This window comes from Vipera berus, assembly GCF_964194415.1.
Source record: "Vipera berus genome assembly, chromosome: 1".
Taxonomy (NCBI): Eukaryota; Metazoa; Chordata; class Lepidosauria; order Squamata; family Viperidae; genus Vipera; species Vipera berus.
The window spans coordinates 80,214,254-80,238,598 of NC_138202.1; the positions used below are offsets into that span (position 1 = coordinate 80,214,254).

The following is a 24,345-nucleotide window of genomic DNA, read 5'->3' on the forward strand; positions in this document are numbered from 1 at the left end:
TCCCGTCAACACCGACTGCGAGCGGCCCAGGAGATAGGAGGAGAACCACCGTAAAATGGTACCTCCCACTCCCAACCCCCTGAGACGCCGCAGTAGGATACCATGGTCGATGGTATCAAAAGCCGCTGAGAGATCTAATAGGACCAGGACAGAGGAGCAACCCCTGTCCCTAGCCCTCCAGAGATCATTCACCAGCGCGACCAATGCTGTCTCCGTGCAGTATCCGGGCCTGAAACCCGATTGGTACGGGTCCAGATAATCAGTTTCCTCCAGGAACAGAGGAAGCTGATGCGCCACCACACTCTCAACAACCTTTGCCAAAAAGCGAAGGTTGGAGACTGGACGATAGTTATTTAAAACAGCCGGGTCCAAGGCAGGCTTCTTGAGGAGGGGTCTCACCACCGCCTCCTTCAAGGCGGCAGGGAAGACACCCTCCTTCAAAGAGGCAGTTATTACTGCATGGAACCAGCCTCGTGTCCCCTCCTGGGCCGCATAAGCTAGCCAGGAGGGGCACAGATCCAACAAACAGGTGGTGGTGCTCAGCCTCCCCATGATCCTGTCCACATCATCAGGGGAAACAGGGTTGAACTCAGTCCAGATAACATGCTCAAGACCGTCCGATTCCTCCACATCAGACTCTGCCCAGTCAGAGTCCAGACCGATCCGGATCTGAGCGATTTTGTCCGCCAGATGATGACTAAACTCCTCGGCTCGTCTCCGCAAGGGATCCTCCCTCACCTCCTGATTAAGGAGGGAGCGAGTTACCCTAAACAGGGTGGCCGGGAGATTATCTGCGGACGCGATAAGGGCAGCAAAGTAGTTAGACTTCGCCATCCTTATCGCCGCAAGATAAGACCTTATAAAGGTTCTTAACTGCAATCGGTCAGATTCGGATCGGCTGGACCTCCAATGTTTAGCCAATGTTTCTTCCACTGTGGGTAGTGCCAAACATTTCCATATTTGTATATACAATAATCTTGCTGCAGTTATCATGTACAAAAAAAAAGTTCCATGACTTTTTGTCCAATTGTTTATTCGCTGATTCCCCCCACCCCCAGCACCCTCTGGTCACAATTGTATATTAATTTTTAAAATCCTATGAATCAGTGTATTTGAATCCAGACTTTTCTAGCATTTTTACACATCCACCAAACTTGATAAAATGTAGCTTCTTGTTCACATTTTCAGAATAAATTTGAAGTGCCTTTATACATTCTAGAGAATTTCTCTGGTAACATATACCAATGGTACATCATTTTATAAAGATTCTTTTAAAGATTATAATAGTGTAAATTTCAGTCCTTTAGCCACATATTAAAAGAGTCCTTACCCATTCAGTTTCACCATCATCACCATCATCCTCTCCACAATCTCCCAAACACGAGCTGGCAAGTCCATCTTGAGAACCTTTCTTGAGTACACGGATCCCTTGCAAGTCCATCCGATGGCCTTTTACTTCCAGTGCCCCTTCAAAAGCTTCAAGGGGCCAAGAGTTTTCAAATTCATCCACTAATGCCAGCATCTCCTCAGACATCTGAGCATCTCCCAAGTTTTCGATTTCTTCTGAATCGTTGTTTTCTGCAATAATTGTACCTACGATAGGAGAATCAACAAAATATGTTGCGACAATTCTGCCATTCCAAAACCAAATGATCAGTAGAAAAACATGTCATACTCATAACCAAAGCATCAATGCTTATTTTTAAGTGAGGCAATATTTACATTGTAGAGGGTTTTTCTTATCCTGAAAAACTCAGTATTAGTCTACTAAATAAATATTATTTCAATAAAAAAGGCAAAATACAAAATAGTTCATTTTATACTGTTGAACATATAAGTACTGAAGGTTGCAGTGGACTTTGATAGAAAGAATATTGATGCTTTTGAATTTTGGTATTGGATAAGACTGAAAATGCTATGGACTGTCAAGAAAACAAACAGATCAACCCAGAGTTCTCGCTCAAACAAAAATGACTGGGATCAAATTATCATACTTAGAACACATTATGAGAAGTTCTAACTCTCTGGAAAAGTTCTAACTCTCTGCTGGGAAAGGGGGAAGGGAAAGAAGAGGATGATACCAAATAGCAAAGTGGATGGAATCAATTACAGTGTGATAGGTATACTTTTGGAAGAACTGAAGGACCAAGTTAGTGACAGATAATCATGGAGAAAATCTATGTGATCACTAGGAGCTGACACTGATTTGTTATCACTCAATCAATCACTCAATAAATGCTCCAGAGCAGGGGTGTCAAACTGCCGGCTCATGGGCCAGATGCGTCATGCCGAAACCGCGCCTACCCCATTGCCGGCAATGGAAAAAAAAGTCGTGATGTGTGACGTTGCAAGTTTGACACCCCTGCTCTAGAGAAATATCAAGCTATTTCTCCCTGCTTTTGTTTAGAACCAATTGCATCCTCACAGAGAATATGCCAACATATATTCTAGTCAGTTCAGAATCCTTACTACATTATTTAAAAAAAATACAGAGATAATTTAAACAAATATTACCTGTGGCCATGCCTAGAAAACACTGACATAAGAAAGATATAAAATTCCCATAGGTGAAAATCATCTGTTTTCCTGGACCGTTAAGAACAATTTCCTTCCAATTCTCAAAACTTGTTTTGAAGCACTTTGCATAATACTGTTCTCCTGAGTATATTTTTATATTCATCATATATCTGATATATTGTTACCAAGTTATTGGTTGCTAACCTGGAATACAAGTATCAGTGTGTATGCATGTGTGTATGAAAGAGAGATTAACAGAGGTTTTATTAACATCTGAACAGATCAGAATGTAAAGTTTATTAAAATGTATTCAGTTGCTTTTCAAGCTCTTGCTCTCTTTATTTTCCTAAAATATATCCACACTGAAATCATCCAAAAGGCAAAAATGTATCTGAAGCAGCTATATATATATACGCTTCTCTTTTAAAATTTAATGAAATATGTTTCCATTATTTGAAGAGAACAGTGATTCCAGAAACTGGAACATTTCAGTAAGATATAAAAGTGAAGGGGATTACACACCAGAATTGTTCACAGTAGATTTCCTACTGGCATAAAAAGGAAAAGATTTGTATGGACCTGCCATCTTCACTGAGGCCAAAGAGAACATTAAGGGCAGTGTGAACGGCTCAATGTGAGCTGGCAATTGCAGAAAGTGCATCTTGCTCATTTGTCTTAGAATGGTGTAGGCAGTTTTTGGCTTATGCAGTCAAGAAATAATTGTGCTAAAATTAATGTGCCCTGCTCACCCATCAGTTCCTCTACTATCCTTGCTTTTCAGTTAAAAACATTAATTCAGAAATATCTTTTTGATTTCATAATAAAACTAAATTTTACTCAGTTGCCTATTTAACTCTTTGGCTTTAGTTAAAACCAGCTAATGTAAAATATATTCCAAATCAGTAAGTATTTTACTGATTGGCATGGCTTTGCAGTGCTTTAAATTTAGTCTCCAAAAGATGCTTCAGAACATGCTGTTTTATGATCTTATATCTGTGCTCCAATGCATTTTATAATCTATTAATGAAATGTTGCAAAACTCAAGTTTGTCCAGTACATAAACTATTTTTAAACTTCAGAATAACATGCATCCTACTGCTCTACCATCACATAATCCCCTTGCTTGTCTCTGCTTTAGACAGACACTAGCTTAGTGGTTTGACCTACAATATGCAAATGTGTTAATGATAAAAAATGTAAATAATTCAGTACAATTTGAAAAATATTTGTACTGTTCCTATTCATCCTAGTATGCAATCTAATTTTCTATGTATAGGTGTTCCAGAGTTACTCTGACAAATAGTCAGGGGTCTAGGTCTCTGTGAATTTGAACTTAAATGAACCTTTAAGGACCTGTATCACCTGGTCAAGTTATTTTACATCAGAAGTAGAAAGTTTAGCAGGATTTCTTACAGCACTAATGTACAAAATATTAAATGTATTTGCTGTATTTTCAAGTCACTAAAAATCCACTGCCAGGCAGTTGCCTTTGCCTAGTGGGTTATATTTATTCTGAGTATTCACTCACTTTCTAAAGTCAAAGAAGATGAATCACTTGCTGAATCATGAACCTGATCTGTCAAATCATCTTCAGCAGCCGTTTTAAGAGTTTCTTCTAATAATATGATATCAGAATCCTGTGAGTTAAAGTACTTCTGCTTAGCATGGTTGTCATCTTGACTCTTCTCATGACAGTAACCTGTGAAAAATGTAGAGAAAGAGAGAGATTGTAGACACGATTCCCTCAGGGTAAACCACTTGCTACATCTCTTGAATTATTAATATACAGAAATTATTGATATACAGACGTAAAAGGCCTAAAGGGAAGAATAACTATATACAATGCTGTGAGATTAATGGATGTCAACCTGCAATACTATTTGGATAGATTCCTTGGTGGTTTAACATCTTTATCATGCTAAGAACACAATGACAGCTTCCCATGGTATTGACATACCACAGAGTACCCAGGAAATCTTAAAGGGAAAAGGCAAATATTTCTCCCTTCCTCCTTAATATTCACGACTGAACTCCATTACAAGTCAAACAGCATCTTGGGAAGACTGCATACCCATCTCTGGAAAAACTGAAAGTGTGGAAAACTTGAGATACCATATAAATTAGATAATACATTACGAAAAGCTAAATTAAAAACAGGATCTGAGAGGCCTGGTGGCACAGTGGTTAGAATGCAGTACTGCAGGCTACTTCTGCTGCCTCTCGGCTGCCAGCAGTATGTCAGTTTAAGTCTCACCGACTCAAGGTTGATTCCGCATTCCATCCTTCTGAGGTCAGTAAAAATGAAGACCCAGATTTGGGCTCAATACGCTGACTCTGTAAACCTCTTAGAGAGAGCTGTAAAGCACTGTGAAGTGGTATATAAGTTTAAGTGTTATTGCTATATGTCTTGTTTTACACATCACAGCAAATTAAATTAATAACAAATGCCTCCCCTCCCCCAAATTCCAGCTCTGCTTGCTAAAATGGTTGCCTACTGACTGCCTCATACAACAACTGCTCAAAGTTATAGCAGTGGTGGAAAAATAACTTTTGTAACCGAGGTATGCATTTACAGCATCTCACAGACACATTAAACAAGCAGGCTCTTCCTATGAAGCAGTAAGTCCAGGGAATAATCCATTCTTTCTTCTTCTTGTGTAGAATGTCCATTACATTGTAAAGAAACTATGGGAATTATTTTAGCTTTGTAGAATGCTTAGCAAATCATAGAACTTTTGTAAAAATGTAGCACCAGGAATAAAATGTAGAGATAGGAAAGCATCTGCATGCATCTTGTAGGAAACAAATTAGATGAGCTGCATATATCAACATCACTGCAAAAGTGTACAAGTTCCTTTCACGTAAAGCAAGAATGTAAAAATTTAGCAGAAATGAACTGAATCTAGGTTAATTCTTGTGGGGTTTTGTTAATAGGCACTTGATAGTTTACAGTAAGAATGAATGAATGACACCAGTAAAAAGAATGCATTTGAGATGTACTGGCTGACAAGCAGTACAAAACTATCACTTTGGAAACTGTAATACATTTCTGATAGTTCAGTCTTCAAGTAATAAGCGTACTTGTTTAAACAGCCAACAGTTGATTCAGGTTAATTAGGAAATCAAAGGTAGTCCAAAGGAAGCTACATAATACACTGCTTTATGCCACAAATACTCCCAACAGTGAAGGTTATTCAAAGCCCTTCCTTAAATGGATTTTGTTATATTATAAATCTTAGAATTTGGGCTTACAGTATTTGATAGTGCAATAGATAAATCTCTCACTTCAATTTGTTTTATAGCCAAGCTCGGCTCTTCTCTATTCCACAGAAATTGCCACATTTATGCTAGTAAGCAGGCACGCTAATCAACACCGATTCACAATGTTTTCAGCAGAGATTTAAAGTGTATCCCACAACTTTACATCCCTGGTCTTCTGCTTGCATGGTGGGATCTCTCCTTCCTCTCCTTTATTCTTCCATCCCTCTCCAATTCAGCTTTATCCACAATTTTAGTAGAGCAAATACATGCTTCCTGATACTTTTTATTTTTTTTAGTTACGAAACATTTCTTTTGAAATATATCAAAGCAATAGCAGCAACATACACAAAAACCCAACATCTAAGCTTTGCATAAGGGCAGATGTCATACTTTATATTTCATAAATGTAATTTAAGCTGCATCATAAATAAACCATGAAAAGAAAATTAGACCCAATATAGCATATTTGGGACATATGACCACAAAACTTTTCTCTGCTCCTCTTAAGAATCTATTGGGATGGATAACAATATCTGATAGGTTCCAGGCAGCGCTTGGGGACGCACATGCACTCCCTGCTCACAGCTCAGCGGATGCCTTAGTGGAAGCCTGGGAAAAGGCAGCCACGGAGGCTCTGGACCGAGTTGTACCCATGCGGCCTCTGACCCGGCGCAGATCCCAGCGAGCCCCATGGTTCACTGCGGAGCTCCGGGAGATGAAGCGTCGGAGACGGGGCCTAGAGAGCCGTTGGAGAACCAGTCGATCCGAATCCGACCGATTGCGATTAGGAATCCTCACCAGGTCTTATCTCGCTGCGATAAGGGTGGCAAAATCCAACTACTTTTCCACCCTCATCGCGTCCGCAGATAATCGCCCGGCTGCCTTGTTCAGGGTGACTCGCTCCCTACTGAACCAAGAGGTGAGGGAGGAACCCTTGCAGGGTCGAGCCGAGGAATTCGGTCAATATCTGCTGGATAAAATTGCTCGGATTCGAACCGGCCTGGACTCCAACTGGGCTGAGTTGGAAGAACAAGACATGGACAGTCTTGTCGACGTCATCTGGGAGGAATTTGATCCTGTGACTCCTAAGGAAGTGGACAGGATTATGAGGAGGTTGAGCTCCTCCACATGCTTACTGGACCCGTGCCCTTCCTGGCTGGCTTATGCGGCTCGAGAGGGGACACGAGGCTGGTTCCTGGCGGTCATCTCTGCTTCTCTGAGTGAAGGTCACTTCCCCACCGCCTTGAAGGAGGCGGTGGTGAAACCTCTCCTCAAGAAGCCCACCTTGGACCCATCCTCATTGAATAACTTTCGTCCAGTCTCCAATCTTCGCTTCCTTGCGAAGGTTGTTGAGAGCGTGGTGGCGCACCAACTTCCTCAGGTCCTGGATGAAGCGGTTTATCTAGACCCGTGCCAATCGGGCTTCAGGCCGGGCTACAGCACGGAGACGGCATTGGTCGCTCTGATGAATGATCTCTGGAGAGCCCGGGACAGGGGCCATTCCTCTGTCCTAGTCTTATTAGACCTTTCGGCGGCTTTCGATACCATCGACCATGGTATCTTGCTGCGGCGCCTCAGGGGACTGGGAGTGGGAGGCACGGTTCTGCGTTGGTTCTCCTCCTTTCTCCAGGGTCGCTCGCAGTCGGTGCTGGCAGGGGGACAGAGGTCGACTCCGAGGCCTCTCGTTTGCGGAGTCCCTCAGGGGTCGGTCCTCTCGCCTCTCCTGTTCAACATCTACATGAAACCGCTGGGTGAGATCATTCGTAGCTTTGGAGTAGGGTACCATCAGTATGCTGATGACACCCAGCTTTTCATCTCAACTCCAAACAGCATCAGTGATGCCCTCGACGTAATGTCCCGCTGCCTGAAAGCGGTCCGGGAATGGATGGGGAGGAACAGGCTTCAACTGAACCCGGACAAGACTGAATGGCTGTACGTACCGGCAAGGCAGGTTACTCAAAGCATCCCATCCCTTAACATCGGGGATGAGTTACTACCCCCTGTTGATAGGGCCCGCAACCTGGGTGTCCTCCTAGACTCACAGCTCTCCCTGGAAGATCACATAGGAGCTGTGACCAAGGGGGCCTTCTCCCGGGTTCGACTAGTGCGCCAACTACGGCCTTATCTGGACCTGGATGCCTTACGTACAGTCACCCATGCCCTTGTGACCTCTCGCCTAGACTACTGTAACGCTCTCTACATGGGGCTGCCCTTGAGATCCACTCGGAAGCTTCAACTGGTGCAAAGTGCAGCGGCACGGACACTTTTGGGAGCCTCCCGATACTCCCATATCACATCTCTCCTCCGTGCGCTGCACTGGCTTCCAGTTGCCTTCCGGGTGAAGTTCAAGGTGCTAACAATGACATACAAAGCCCTACATGGCATGGGTCCGGACTACCTACGGGAACACCTTCTGCCAATGTCAACACCCCACCGCCCTGTGCGCTCCCACAGAGAGGGCCTCCTCAGGGTGCCACCGCTCAAGGAATGTCGGCTGGTGGCCCCCAGTGGGAGGGCATTCTCAGTGGGTGCGCCAGCCCTCTGGAACTGCTTACCAACTGAAATCCGGATGGCCCCCGACCTCCGCACCTTCCGGCGCGACTTGAAGACTTACCTATTCCAGCAGTCCGGCCTGGCCTGATAGCTCTAATTGGGGTCCCAGTTTGTTTTGTTTATTGTTTTTTCAGTACTGTTTCATTATGTTTGCCTACCTTACTCTGTACACCGCCCCGAGTCCCTCGGGAGAAGGGCGGTTTATAAAAACAAACAAATAAATAAATAAATAAATATCATAATCTCTTTAAAACACCCTTTGGACCATTAGTAATGGCTAAGATGGCAACCTTATTGATTACACCTATCTTTCTTCCTGCATCATTGGATATAGCAGGATTTTTCTTTTTGTAATGTGGACAGAGATCATAGTATGTTCTCAACATTACCTGAAAATGAGGCCCAACATGGAAGATGGTTTTCTAAATTTAAATTATGAACATCAGCAGCAGATAAGAAAGGCTACAAAATGCTATTTGCAAGGCTTCTCAGGTTATGTTGAAGCTATATATAGAACAGAATAATAAGCAGTGTTGTGGCCTGAATTTTAATTAATGCTTCAAAAATCATCCAATGTCCTTTAAAAGACAGAATAAATACCAAATGGTGACATCTTAAAGTTTTGTAATCTAAACTATAGTTTTAAAATCTTATTTCAAGTATTATTTTTTTCTCACCATAATTTATTTTTCTGCAAACATCAGCTGTAGGAATAAATTTTCATTTCTGACTTCCTAAATAAATATAGGTAGTAAATTCTTTATACAAATGAATTCTGATTGCTGATCATTAACATAAGCAACAAAAGCAGAAGCTAATTTATAATAAAAAGAAAGTTTTTAAATATGAATTATTTTATTTTTTCATGAAACATTTTTTATAAAGGGTTAGAATTTTTTAGTCATGCTTTACTCAACTAAAACCAATGTGACATAAGATAGTAATTATTAATTTGTTCTGTTCATTTCAGTATAATAGAATTTTATCTGGAATGTAGCAATCTAGTATACTAATAAATTATACATGCTATTTAAAATACTGAAAATGGAAACTAGAAAACATTATTAGGTTCAGCTATGGTCCCGAGGGCATATATTGCTCTCACAATGAAATAAAGAGGGAAAAATACACTTCTTCAACAGTAATATTAATATTTCATACTTTCAGTTATTATTCAGTAACTTATGAAAAATACAGAATATTCTTTAGGGCCTTCTCTGTGGGTGCGCCGGCCCTTTGGAACCACCTGCCTGTAGAGCTTAGGACTGTCCCTGACCTTCGCTCATTCTGCTGGGACCTGAAGACCTGGCTCTTTGAGCTTTCTGGCCTGGACTGAGAGTATTAACTGGGGTTTTAATTGTATTTTAATTGGGATTTTTATTTCAAGGTTAATGTAATCATTTTAATTGTTTTTAATTTTTGTAATTTGCTGTATTGTTTTAAAAGAAACCTTGTGAACTGCCCTGAGTCCTACGGGAGAAGGGCGGTATATAGCGTATTTTTCGGACCATAAGATGCACCTGACCATAAGACGCACCCAGTTTTTAGAGCAGGTAAACAAGAAAAAAAATATTCTGAACCAAATAGTACCAGTATACTAAAATATTTATTATAATAAAGCAAAATACCGTAATGTTTAACAGCGTAAACTCAACAGTGGTGTTAAGAACCATCATCATTTCCATTAACAAATGAGGAAAGACTTAGAGGCTCAAGCACTTTTCTAGTTTCCTGGAAACCCTAAAAACTCATCATCACTAGTGTCAGAATTTATGAAGCTCTGTTGCTCACAATCACCTATATCGCTTTCTTCGCTATCTTCATATATGACATTATCTTCAGTTCCATCTAAGGCATTGCTAATGCCACATTTTTTGAGAGAGTGAAAGGAAGGAAGAAAGAAAGGGAGGGAAGGAGGGAGAGAGAGAGACAGAGAGCAGAAGGAAGGAAGGGAGAGAGAAAGGAAGGAAGTAAGTAGAGAGAGAGTGAAAGGAAGGAAGGAAGAAAGAAAGGAAGGAAGGAAGAGAGAGAGAGTAAAAGGAAGGAAGGAAGGAAGGAAGAGAGAGAGAGAGAGAGAGAGTGTGAGTGAAAGGAAGTAGCCAAGGTGGAAAAAAAAGTCAATTATTCTTAATGAGACTTAAATGAAAAAAAAAACACCTCAGGAACTATTGTTATCCCTAACCCAGTATTTCTCAAACCTTAGCAATTTTATGACGAGTGGATTTCAACTTCCAGAATTTCTCCTTCCAGTCATTCTATCTGGAGAATTCTGGGAGCTGAAGCTGAAGCACATTTTAAAGTTGCTAAGGTTGAGAAACACTAAGCAAACACAGTGACCAAAAGAACTATAGAAACTATGGGGAAAATGTTACTGAGCGAAAATGTCTAATTTCTATAGGTAGAATTACATTGTTAGGACATTAATTTGGGAATATTTTCAATAGTAGCTTACCACTGCAGGTGGAAGACGTGATGTTGTACAGAAATGGATAGAACTGCAAACAACGGATCAGCTTCAGGTTCCTCTCACATTCCAGACATTTGGTGGCAATATCTAGAGCATTTCTGAAAACCTGTAAAGCCCCACTGACATTCTTTAAAGCCAAATAGGCATTTCCTAAGCTCAAAAAAGTCAGAGGCTAAAAGGAGAAAAACAAACTTTTCTCAGTATAGAAACATGGGAAGGGCAGAATTTCACTTGCATATACTAATTATGTAGTTTTAACTTTTTCAAAAGAGATTCAGGAACAAGCTCCCCCCCAAATCTTTAAAAAAATTTCTACTGTTAAGTGGTAAAAAGAACTGGAATTTTTTACAGTACTTACTTTCCTGGGCATTCTTTTTTAAACAAAATATTTTAGGCTATATACATTCTTATATGAACACAACTTTAATTTCAAATGAAGACCAAAAATATGGAGTGGCAAATTAATAGGATGAGAAGGAAACAGATTCTCTGTACTACAGTGAGATTATACAATCCATCTAGTTGTTATTGAATATATTTCTTGGATCCTAAGTACAGTTCATAAACCATCTTTAATTCTAATCCTTCCAGGGAATCTGAGACCTTCTGGACAACAAGGAAACAAGTCAAAATTGGAAAATAGCTACTTTCATCTTATGTATTTAAAATTTATTTTTCATAGTTTTCCTGGCTTATACAAGAAGTAACAGCCTAGTACAAAATAGTACCAAAACCTGCTTTTCAAAGTTTGAATAAAAGGAGTACTTCCACATTTTCACTGGCAACTCTTATGAAATAACTAAAGGGGAGACAACAAATCTTGCTTTTCTTCTCTGAAAAAAATCACTCACCTCAGAATCATTGATGGCTAAAGCTTTGTGGAGAAGCTTGGTGGCATCTAGGTGAAGGCCATAATGAATAAGAAGGTTTGCTAGGTTGACTAAAGGGATATCTTGAAATTCATGAGGGGTCAAGTTAAATGCTTTTCGTAAACAGGTGAAGGCAAAGGTGCCATTTCCAAGTGCACGCCAATAAAGGCTAGCCTCATTGAGTACCAGCCACAAGGGTTCCCTTGCCTAAAAGTCAATTAAAAAAAAGAAAAAAAGAGGAAATACCCCCCTTATTAATTACACTCTATTAGTTGCAGTGTTTACCCTTTATCAATCTAGCTGCAAATACAGGTCTAAAGCATTTCCATTAATTACCAAAATGACATGCTTACAAAGAAAAGTTGCATATAAAGCATTTTATTTAATAATTCTTTATTGATTAGCTCTTGGGCCATATCAAAGTGCAAAGTTCCAGCAACAAATTGTTACTAAAATTTGATAAAAACAATTTAAAATGGAATTATAATAAAATACGATTTAAAATGAAATGGGAATAAAATACAATCTAAAATGAAATTGTAATAGTGTACAATAATTTAAGATATAGATAAAATATGATAAAATTATATTTTGGAGTCGCCTTGCAATCTACCCCAATCAGTCCCACATATGCAGATCTCAACCGAACCATTTTGTTTAAGTACTGTGCATTTTATTTACAAAAGAACCAGTATTCTTGAATAACCTATCTAGATTTTAGGAAAAAATAAAGCACTGTATTTGAGAAATACCACTGCAATGGAGGTAAACCCTATTAGAATAGTCTGACACTGAAGTGATAACTTCTGCAGAAGTAGCACACCATCTGACTTATACTCTTGAAGCGTGCCAAAAAGTAACTATAAATCAACATTTCCTTTTCCCCATGTAAAATAATAGCTAGGCCATAGGATCAAGGCTATCTCTTTTCAATTCTAACATTGGTTTTTAATTTTAAAAAAATCCAAATAATTGGTGCTCCCCATCTCTTTCTTTGTGACCACAGCCGAAAAATGTGAGAGTAACAAAAAAACATCTTGGATGAGATTTTGTTATGGATGGAATGGATATGATTATAAGTTGTACTTCTGAAAAAGCATACTTTATCTAGAATAATGGAACTTGGCTTCAACCAACCCATCCTTGATTGCCCTGTGAATCATTTATGAAAAAAGGCTGTGATTACAACTTCAAATATGCAAACCTAAGTAAATTATTAATTTTATATTCGACACCAATTTCATGCACTATTTTGGTTGAACCAAAGAAGATGAAGGAAGGAAGGAGCTGACCAAATGAGGGAATAATAACAAAAATAAATCAGTTGTCTTCTCATTTACCTAGCTAGTATGAGTTGCTCAAACTTAGATAATTCTTACCCTTAACAATCATAATAGGCTTTATTTTTTAATAAAGTGTTTAAATAATTATTGAAAATGTTTAAATAGGTAAAAAGGAAACATGAAGAGGTTAGAGGAAAAAAGATGAAAGAAAACGTGAAAGTAGCAATATAGCTAAAGAAAGGAAACAAGAAAAAGATAATTAAAGTAGTGATTTCCGATCCTTGCAGCAATTACAAATGCTGTAAAGTTATTACATCTCCTCCCTCATTTAAATTATATTCAGTTCCTTTTTCAATCATTAAATCCACAAATTACTATTTCATTTTTAAAATCTATATTGACTTTATTGTACCATAAAAAGCCACGCCAACCAAATCTCAGGTTATGTTCTTCTAATTCTAACCTTCTTTTATTTCTCAGCAACACCTATTCTTTCATCTAAATTAAATAACAGGCTACAAAACACAATCTGAAATACAGCAACCCTCCTGCTCTTTCCTATGCATCTTAAAAAAATTATATTTACCCCTTCATTTCTTTTCCTAGATGTATTTTTTACTGCCATATAAATCTAGATGTATTTTTTTACAAATGCTTAAAATGTGCATCCTTTTTCAAAACAATGGGCTTTTTTCTAGTAGAAGATACATTATAATGTCATTTCTTTTTAGTACTTCTAATACATTCTAATACATTTCCAAAATTATTTCTTATTTTTCCTGCCCAAAGGTCAACTGTTTTATGATTGGAATAAAGTGATTTTAAAGTGAATCTCCTTATTAATGGAAATATTATAAAAAAAAAAAAGAAACATGGTTAACATGCTCAGGAGAAAACACACAGTTTTACTTTCCCATTGAGGAATCCAAGGATCTACTATTTAGTAGCTCTAAGAATCAGAACAAAATGAGGTGTCATTTTGGGCACTGTACTGGATTATATTTCCTTAGACCCAAAATTCCTTCATCCAGAAGCCGCGCGCACCCCATTGCTGACAATGGCAAAATCATCCCGATACATTGTGCGATGTCACGTGACCTCGTGAGTTTGACATTTCTGCTTTATTGGAAGGAATGGGGCTTTTCCTTGCACTAAAATTGCTTTTCAGAGTGAAGCTATAGCAATGTTTTGGGATTTTCCTCACATTAAAAGCACTATTTATTAATATAACCTGAAAAATGCCAAAACCTAGTGTAAACACTAGGAAGGCAGATACGTTTAACTCTACAATATGTGAACAAAAAAACCACACATCACTTATTTGTAAAACAGGTCAAATCTAGAATTGAATGGAGCAGTATGACCTGCATATTCTCAGATGAGAGTAACCCTTTTCACCCATTCAGTTTCTTTTCTTTGTAATCTTGAAAAACTCTTAATGAGGTGAGAAAGGAAAAATAACCTTTTCTCCTATCACCTATAAAGGTAGTGATGGGACTTCAGAGATACGTGTAGCTCCTGAATGACTTGATTCCAGCTTCGACAATTGTTCTAAGGTTGTTATTAAATTGTCACTTTAATATGGTAGAGATGAATTACATCTTGGAAAGTAATCATATTAGCTACACTTAATTGTAATTATTTTAATGGTAAATTAAGTAAAATAACATTTAAATTTTGCCTTTGCTAGCCCATTGTTTTTGAAGCAAAGATCTCCATCATGCTAATGAAAAGCTAAATGATCATAACCCAAAATCTTCGTATACTTTAAAAACCCAGAAGTAATGATGGCAGTGACTTTGCAGATTATTTACTCCAACTTCCTGCTCAGTGCAGGAATCCACTAGTACATCATCCCTGACTTCTGGTTTAGAAAGTACAATGGCAACCTCCCTCAGATTGGACTGACTTATATGAATAAAAAAAAAATGTTCTATTATAAAGCTGACACAATACAGCTGCATTTTCAAAACACATCCGATAAAGTTTTTCATCAAAGGCTTTTCAGCAAATTTGACAGTTATGGAATAACAGGACTTTTATTTAATGGATTATTAACTGGTTAAATGTGGAAGTCAAGAATAGTGTTCTTTAGGATCTATGCTTGACTTATGCTTTTTAACTTGTTCATAAGTTATGGCAGTGTAGAAATCACCAATAAATAAATAAGTTTGGAAATGATAGCAGAATATTCAGAGTACAAAAACCTGAAGTGATTGTGATCCAGAATCCCTCTTTAAATTGGATGATTAATCAAACAACAAATAAGGTTCAATTTAAATAAATGTAAACATATGCATATTAGTGCAAAATTTGCTCTGATGGACAACGTTCTTTAATCTCACATATATACCGTACATACAGAGGGGATTTGAGCTTGTACCTTTGTTTGTACCTAACTAGGACAAAAAAAAAATGTAATAAATACATCAATGAAGACAACAGTTCAGTATGCAGTGGCTGTAAATTTCATGCAGGGGATGGAAATATATTAAAATAAAACTGCCAACATTTTCTTACATAATTCTATCATACATCAGAACCTGGAACATTGTGTACGTTATGGTCCTTACTTGAAACAGATGTAAAAAGGGGGCAAAAAAGAGGACAAGGAAAATCCTAACACTGAAGTATATTAAGCATTGGCTTCCGGTTGCCCTCCGGGTGAGATTCAAGGTGCTGGTAATGACCGATAAAGCCCTAAATGGCATGGGTCCAGATTACTTACGGGAGCACCTGCTGCCGGCATCAACTTCCCTTCGTCCAGTGCTCTCCCACAGAGAGGGCCTCCTCAGGGTGCCGTCGGTCAAAGAGTGTAGACTGGCGGCCCCCAGGGGGAGGGCGTTCTCTGTGGGCGCGCCAGACCATTGGAACCGTTTACCAGTTGAGCTCCGGATGGCTCCTGACCTTCGCTCCTTCCGCCGTGACCTAAAAACTTACTTATTTGAACAAGCCGGCCTGGTCTGATGGGTGTGGGGTATTTTAATATTAATTTTATTAATTTTTATTGTAATTTGGGCTACACTATTTAATTCTTTCTTAAATTTTGTACATTGTATTTTTTTTTTTGTATTGCCCTGTACACCGCCCTGAGTCCTTTGGGAGAAGGGCGGTATAGAAATTAAATTATTATTATTATTATTATTATTAAACACAAGTACACTTTGTTGGCATGAAGTTCAGAACAGCAAAGTAGTATAAATTGTTTTGCATAAACATTCTTGCAATTGCTACTAAGTCAGTAATCAACATTCTGTACTGCTTTTACAAGGAAGTTTACATATCAATAAATCACACCATTAATTAAAAAAACCCCAAATACTTTCTTTTAATAGAGCTCACCTTTAAAATGGCATGATAGATGAACGATCCTATTTGCTGTTGTGTAAGTGAGTGATTGTTGACACGAGAATATAAGATCTGCATGAAAAATTGTTTAAAACCAGAAAATATAAAAAGCTTCTATTGAAGAAAAAAATAATAAGCTTTTGTATAAATTACAGGACTAACACTGATTGAAAATCTTAAATGCTGTGGTGCCGGCCCTTTGGAATATTATTCCTCCAGGTACTATATTGTCCCTGACTCTGTTAGTCTTTCACAAGAACTTAGTTTTGTCACTGGTCCTGAGATCTGGCAGTATGGCAGAGACTGTGCAATGGTATATGGCTCTCTATAAAAACGTCAATTAAAATGGGGTACAAATCTAATATTGCACAATATATCTGTCATTTTCTCCGATGCCCAATTCCATGCCTTATCCTCCCCCAAAACTTTAGTTACATCTGTTTCTCATGGTGAATAGATGGGCAGAAGATGAAGTGATAATTATTATACAATGTAAAGTATATTAATATTAAGAGACTACCATAACTGATTGGTGGGTGATGGCAGCACAGCATTAAGGTTGAGTAAAGGTGTTTCAAATCAAGGGTTTCATTGTTCATAGATCAATCCCTTAACCATCAGCAAAGTTTAAAACATTACACTTTATAGTAATAGAAAGTGTAAATCACCACTGGCTCCCAGTTTATTACAATCTTTTTATATATGGGACATGTCTCAATAGTTGCCTGTATCATGCAACAATTGAAAAATGCCAAGCCTACAAAATCACATTGAAAACAACAGATCAATGCAATGCAGATTATTCTTTATCATCAACTAAAAGACAAATCTTGCAATGATTTCCTTTCTTTAATAGTTCATCTATTTCTAAATTTGATTTTTATGTGGGGAGATTTACTTATTTTAAACAATTTGTCAAGTTTGGAAGTATCTAGTTATAAAACATGAACAATGTGCATGCCAACAAACTAACACATCTTCACAATCAATAAACTTACTTGCTTTGCATAATCATCTGGAATTTTTTCCGTTAGATCTAGATGACTGTTTAGTTGTTTGATCAAGAAATACACAGAGTCGCTGTTAGGGATATCAGTAATGGAAGAACAATCTGGCTCATTAAATTCTGTCTGTGTGAGATCTTCTCCTGGACTGCCAAGTAATGAATGAATTCTAACGATCAAAACACAGTAGAATAACCACATGATTCAGACTGCAGAGTAATAATCCCAGACAGCATAGCTTAATCCATGTGGGGAAACTAGCAGAGGCAGAACTTTTAATTACAAATAGTCAAGAGAGCAGTTTGACCTCTCCCATGAGGTCACATTATTAATGGCAAATTAAAAAAGATCATAAAATCTGTGTAATTATTAAGACAGCAGTTTCATAATTGATGAAGATTCATAATTTCACAACTGTTTATTTCATGGTGCAGTTTGGGCTTTGTAGCAATGTGGAGCTTTTATATTTTATGATTACATTAAGATACTTTAAACTATGCAATATAAATTGCTTCAAGTACAACAGAAAAGCAGATAAAAATGCATTATTTTTACCTTTGACCCCTGTTTTCTGGGTGCAGGATATAAGTTGGCAATTCCTCTGGGGAAGGGATAGCTGGATAAGTTTTTACACAATCTGATCTTTGAGGCCACATAATATTCTGCTTATCCTGATCAAAGAAAAAAAATCAGAAAGTGATTTTGTTAATCATCACACTTGGTGTTAGGTAAGTAAACCTTTTAAAATATGATAGTAATACAACAGGGAGCAAAATTTTCCCCTTAATTCCAATTTATTTAGATCAATCCATGTTCTTAGCAGGCTAATGCTTTTCAAAGATCAAGCGGCAATTTACGAAGCTCTGAGCACCATTGTGGCTATAATTTTATTCTTATTTATATTACACATTACAGCAAATTTAAAATATCTGAACTGGAGAGGAAACCCAGACTAACTGAAGTTTAATTATTGTATTACGTAGTTTATGCTCAAAATATTGTGCATATTATAAAAAGCTTTCACGATGTCCAGACCAGAAGAAAAATAACATTGCTTGTTGTATCATTTACCCTATAATCATCAGCCTCCAAACCCCATAATGAGAATACAGAATGGACCCAAGGGGAGGACTCCGAGGAATGGCTGAAGTCACTACTGTTGACTTGAAGATCAGAATTCACAGATGCCATTGTAGCAATCGAAGAATCACCACCAAACTGCAAACAGTAATATAGGAATGAGAATGAAGGATAGAACTGATACCTCAAGGACATTTTTTTTAAAAAAAAAAATTCTTACAAAAATAATTTAACTAGATCCAATTTTGCTCAAAAATTCTGGAAAATTCACAAAACATCTTCTAAACTAACAAATAATACACATGATTTTTGGGCTTGTTCTTCTATTAGCTTAAGATGCAAAGAAATTCCTTATGCATATATATCACTTGATTTTTACATTTCCTGAAAACACTTGTTGAATGTAACAGAAACTGAAAGCAATACTTTATTTTTTTTTATTACGACACATATTCAAGCAAACAAGGGAACACACGCCTAGTAGAGGGTTGCGGATCTAGGAGCAGATAATCTTCTCCAACACTGCTTTACTTCAGTCAGGCAAAGAATTTGCTTCTGAAGCCCCAAGAATGAGAGGAAGATAAATGCTAAAAAAGAAATGCTCACTTTTCTAGGCAATTGATAGCATTAAAGAATGGGGAATTTATTTATTTCTTACTTACTAATTATAGGGCATCACAATAAAATCTGAGTGATGTACAACTTTCCAATCCATAATTTGGGGTTGAAATAATGATGATGTGCAATTGTAAGACAGAACTGCTTTATTAAAAGTGATTTTTCTTTGTTTCAAAGCAATATTCAATGAATATTAATATTTAATTTCTGTATTACAAAAATGGATTGCTAGGAAGAAGTGGTGGATAGATGGAAATTTATGAAGGCTTCAGATTGAGTATTATCTCTATAAAGCGAAGACACAAGGAATGTGCTAGTATTTTACTTTTCTCTTCCAGAACTAAAAATATTGTGGGGAAAAAGAGAAGGAAGGAGTATTATGTATGTTTGCTACCTTGGGTTACTTCTATAGTAATAAAGTGTGTGTGTGGGGGGGGATAAAAATCTAATAATAAAATAAAATAGGCAGTGATTTCAGCTTGGAATCTGTTCTTTACTTAAGCTTCAAGAAAGATACAGTCTTAGAAAGAAAAATGCCTATCTTCACTTGTCATGGAACTGTAGAATCTCCATTTTTTTCATGAGTTAAAGGCATGTGGCAATATATTTTTATAGAAAGTGGACGTTTATGTCAGAAGACTCTCTGAAAAAGCCACTAGTTTCATTTGGGCATTGAGAACTAGAAAAGATTATTTTCTCTAACAGAGATTAAGCTCACATTAAAGGATACCATGGAATAATTCCATCAGATTCAGGTATATGTTTGTAGTGCTCAGGTATCATGTAGAGCAGTGATGGCGAACCTTTTAGAGTGCCCAAACCACAACCCCAAACCCATTTATCGCAAAGTGCCAGGGCCGCATCAGCATTGTGGTGCCCTCAGGGGGGGGGCAGGGAGGCGCCTCTGAGTGCCGCCTCTGGCATGCAAAATCCGGGGGCACAAAAATGGGCCACTGTGCTGCAAGGGGCAAAAATGGCCACCGCAGCACTGCGGGGTGCAGATACAAGACGCTGCACCATGGAAGAATGGGGCAGGGCTAGTATCACGAAGGCACTAAACTCACCCCATTTGCAGCGTGTGCGTGCTCGTAGCCCCGTGCGTGCATGCATGCATATAAAATGCTTCCCTCTCCCTTTTCTTCCAGCCCATCAATCGACAATGGTTGGTGACCTCTGCTCTACCATCTCTGCTCGAGCTTGCAAGTTGGCTGCTTTGCCTCCTTTGTGCTGGGCGGGGCTCCTGCTCCAGGCAGTGGTGGTGGCCTGATGGACCTGCTGCTGGTGGCAGTGGCGCCAACAGAGAGGGCTCTGAGTGCCACCTCTGGCACGCGTGCCATAGGTTCGCCACCACTGATGTAGAGGATGGAACTTAAGAGTCCAAATAGAGTTTTGGGGAGCAGGTTAGACACTGGCATTTCTAAATTTTGTTTAAAAGCCTTACTACTGGTAACTTCATGGAAACAGATTAACCCCCCTCCCCCCACTTTTAGGCATCTCATGATGACTTTTGTTCACCTTTACAAATCATGGATCACAAATTCAAATTCAGTGTAGACAAACCTCAACATATTCAACATTTTCAAACATGTCAGCACGGTGATAACGGACTGGTTGGTCCCACTGGCAATGCAAGCTGTGCTGCTGATTGCCCAAACGACAAATCTGATGGTTTCCTGCAAGATACAAAAACATAGATGGATGGATGGATAAAGAATATTTAGAAATATCTGTTTGGCAACGGCTATAATGAGCTACAGGACAAAAATTTTCAGCATAGTTTAGATTTCTCTGTAATTCTAAATATTTCAGAGCGTTCCCATTTTGAAAGTTTATAGATATGACTTTAGAGAGATGCCTTCTGTACAATGTAGTTATCAACTTCAGAAGGAAGTCACAACTTAGAAGATGTTGCTACAAATAGTCCCCATGACCTTGCAAAGTGGCTTTCTGAGAATACAAGGACTTAATGCTTGAAATGAGATTCTGAAAGCCTTCACGTTTCTATAAATGTTTATCTGAAAAGTAATGCTGACGTTGCTTAAATAAAACTGAACTTAACAATATGCATTTTTAAAAATCATGCTAACAATTATTTATGAAGTATTCTGCTCAATGTGTATTTGAATACAGAAACCTTGGTTTTCCTGAAACAGGAAAGAATTGTTTATACAGTGATGTGTGTGCATGTTTTTTATGAGCATTTATTATATAAACAGATACCTAATTGTGCCTCTTTTGCCATCTGTGTTTCATGGATAATATTCCTCAGGATCTGCTCTTCCTGAATCAGTTTGTGCTTTTCTAAGATTTCCTGCTGCCTCAAATAATGGTCATGTTGCTTCTGATATTCTTTCAATTCATTTAATGTTCGCTGAAGTGATCTTGAAAAACAACAGAGAAAATTCCATTCAACTTGCTTTAAATTAACTCTGGTATTAATTTTGATGTATTGTTTTACATTGTTGTTACTACACCCAATTGTATACACCCAATTGTATATTACTTTTTAATTTTATTTTGCCTCAAAAATAACAATGTTAAACTGAAAAGTAAACCAAGAAAAAAACAAGAATGAATTTTAAATGATTTTTTTTAAAAAATAAGGTTATATGTTATTTTAAATCACAATAAAAATACAACTGATACAAGAATAGTTAAATATGATGTAAGTGCAGAAAGCCACTAGTTTTCCTCGGATGACTATAGAATGAAGAAAGGCCTACCTATGTTGAGCTTCAAGTTTCTGCTCAAGCTTTTGCTGGCATAGGACAGCATGCTTCCTTTTAATTGCTTGCTCAAACCCTGGCTTGGCCTGTAAAGCATGATCATAACATAAAACTGAGTGGTTGTATTCCCCAAGCATCTGAAAAAAGATTGAGAAGGAAAAAGGTTTGTCAGCTGAAATAAAGTTATAATAAACAAATCAGTTCTGAAATTTCATCTATCATCTTGATTACCGTACTAATTTTACCATGTGACTTATATTGGAGATAACATTATGGTTACATTATTAGTTCAGTAAGTTTTCTATTCCTCTTCCCTAATTGGATATAAATGATCCAACTTAAGACGGAATAATTGGTAAGAGTAAAACAATGCAATATGGTTATTCAAGAGAACTAAAAATAAAGTCTTATTTACTGCATATATGTTTCCTAAAGTATAATAGCTGGTGAAGACATCACTGTAATCCAGAGCAGCATGGACTACAATAGCTGCATCAGCAGAGAAATGTGCTCTGTGTAACACGTTTGCCAGATTTATCAGTGCAACATCTTTATTATGCCTGAAAGAGAAAAGACACAAATAATAACGATTATTTATGTTTTCTTTTTTTCTAAATAGCTGACAGATTTCTAATTTATACAACAGAAGAAAGAAATAGTCTGAGACTATGGAAAAATGCATTTCACTCAAATTTATAATGTTAACTATACACATGGCTTGATAAACTGCTGATCCAATCCATTATGAAGGATTATTTCAAACTGCAAATTGTATCTAAAGAGTACCTTTAAGCACATGGTTTGAAAAGCAGATATTATTGTAGATGGGGCTACTAGTTTAACCTAATGCTAAAAAGTCAACCATTTAGCCAACACTTCCAATTAACAGCAGAATGAAAAATTAAGTATGAATGAATCTGTGGTGTTTGCATAGCTACATCTATCTGAATTATAATAATCATTTTAATAAAAAAATTACCCTACTGGCAGAGTAAAGTAAGTTATATCATTTACATTCTAGCCTAGGAAAGAAACATTTTGAAGTTAGTACGACTGCAGTTTCAGCTGCATTGAAAGACAGCACTTTGAGTAGATAGTATCTTGTGTAAATATCATGGCATATAATTTATATTCAATAATTTGGTTCAAAATAGCTGGTAGTGTTACTGTACATCAGAAGTAGCTAATAAAGAAACAATTGAGCCAAACATAGATGAAGTACTACTACTATTTAAATGTGTATGTATTCTTTTATAAATTTATATTACACTTTTCCTCCAGGATCTTAATATTTGTTTCCTCCAACTGAAACTGAACAAGGGCAAACAGTAATAGTATACATAATTGCTGGAACCTTGGGTGAAAGTGACCACGTCATACTGGAATTTAATATAATAGAAACACTAACAACAGAAAACAATCCAACCAGTGTCTGGAACTTCAAAAGAGCTGACTTTAAGAAACTCAGAGAGAACCTAAGAAAGATCCCATGGATGAAAATCCTAAAGGGGAAAACCCAAGAAGCGTGAAAAACTCAGAAAAATGCGATCATAAAACCCCAGACCAGCACAATACCACTGAAAAAGAAAAAGAAGAAACCAGCATGGCTGCACAAAGATCTCTCTGACAAACTGAAAGACAAAAAGGACAAATACAAAAAATGGAAAGAGGGGCACATAACCTAAGGCCGATTATTAGCAGACAGCCAGAACCTGCAAAGATGAAGTCAGGAAAGCAAAGGCTCAGAATGAACAAAGACTTGCAACAGAAATCAAGGATAATAAAAAAAAGCTTCTTTCAACATATTAACAACAAGAAAAAAAGTCAAGGAAACTGTAGGTCCACTAAAGATGGCAAGGAAATAACAGGCAACAGGGAGAAAGCAAATCTGCTTAACTCATACTTTGCATCAGTCTTCACACAAAAAGAAACTATAGCCCAACATACCAAAAAAACAAAACAAAACAAAAACAAACCCACTGCAAAAGACAAATTAGAAACAAAAATTAAAATAAGCAAGAAAATGGTAAGAGAACACCTATCCGACCTTGATAAATATAAATCACTGGGGCCTGACAGATTACATCCCAGAGTTCTGAAGGATTGGAAAAGGGCTGATGTGGTTCCCATCTTAAAGAAAGGAAAAAAAACAACGGACCCAGGAAACTACAGACCAATCAATTTAACATCAATACCTGGGAAGATCCTAGAAAAGATCATCAAAAAACATATCTACGAACAACTAGAAGCAAACAAAGTTATAACTAGTAGCCAGCAGAGGTTTGTTAATGTTCTGTTCCAGCCTATGACTGGCCCTGTTTGAATGTCAGGGACAACCCTTTATAATCAACAAGCTGGAAACAACCCAACCAAATTTATTTCCAAAGAGTTCAAACAAAAGTGAAACTAAAAGTTCAAACAAGACTTAAACCAAAAGGTTAAACAAGAGTTAAACAAGAATAACAGACCAGGACTCTAGCAGAAGATCTTCAAACGGTTGCCTTCAGCAACCAGCACCTCCTACACTTTCCCCTTTTATCAGCAGTCCCAAGGCGTGGCTTCTCATTGCCTTCTCCCGAGTTGCCTCATTGCCTTCTGCTCTGCTAGATTGCCTCCTGC

The 24,345-nt window shown here is 37.7% G+C and overlaps 1 protein-coding gene across 2 annotated transcripts in view; it reads right to left on the bottom strand.

The window, feature by feature from the left end:
• Window positions 1–24,345, bottom strand: part of TTC17 (tetratricopeptide repeat domain 17) — a 61,213-nt gene that overhangs the window by 22,402 nt on the left and 14,466 nt on the right. For both annotated transcript variants that reach the window (XM_081344122.1, XM_081344123.1), the window contains exons 7-18: window positions 22,142–22,286; window positions 21,724–21,863; window positions 21,221–21,381; window positions 20,561–20,673; window positions 18,374–18,520; window positions 17,858–17,973; window positions 17,297–17,471; window positions 16,293–16,370; window positions 11,650–11,874; window positions 10,784–10,970; window positions 4,046–4,216; window positions 1,331–1,593 (exon numbers count right to left, since the gene is read on the bottom strand). In XM_081344122.1, coding sequence (XP_081200248.1) covers window positions 1,331–1,593; window positions 4,046–4,216; window positions 10,784–10,970; window positions 11,650–11,874; window positions 16,293–16,370; window positions 17,297–17,471; window positions 17,858–17,973; window positions 18,374–18,520; window positions 20,561–20,673; window positions 21,221–21,381; window positions 21,724–21,863; window positions 22,142–22,286 — 1,921 coding nt within the window. The remainder of the gene's footprint in view (window positions 1–1,330; window positions 1,594–4,045; window positions 4,217–10,783; window positions 10,971–11,649; window positions 11,875–16,292; window positions 16,371–17,296; window positions 17,472–17,857; window positions 17,974–18,373; window positions 18,521–20,560; window positions 20,674–21,220; window positions 21,382–21,723; window positions 21,864–22,141; window positions 22,287–24,345) is intronic.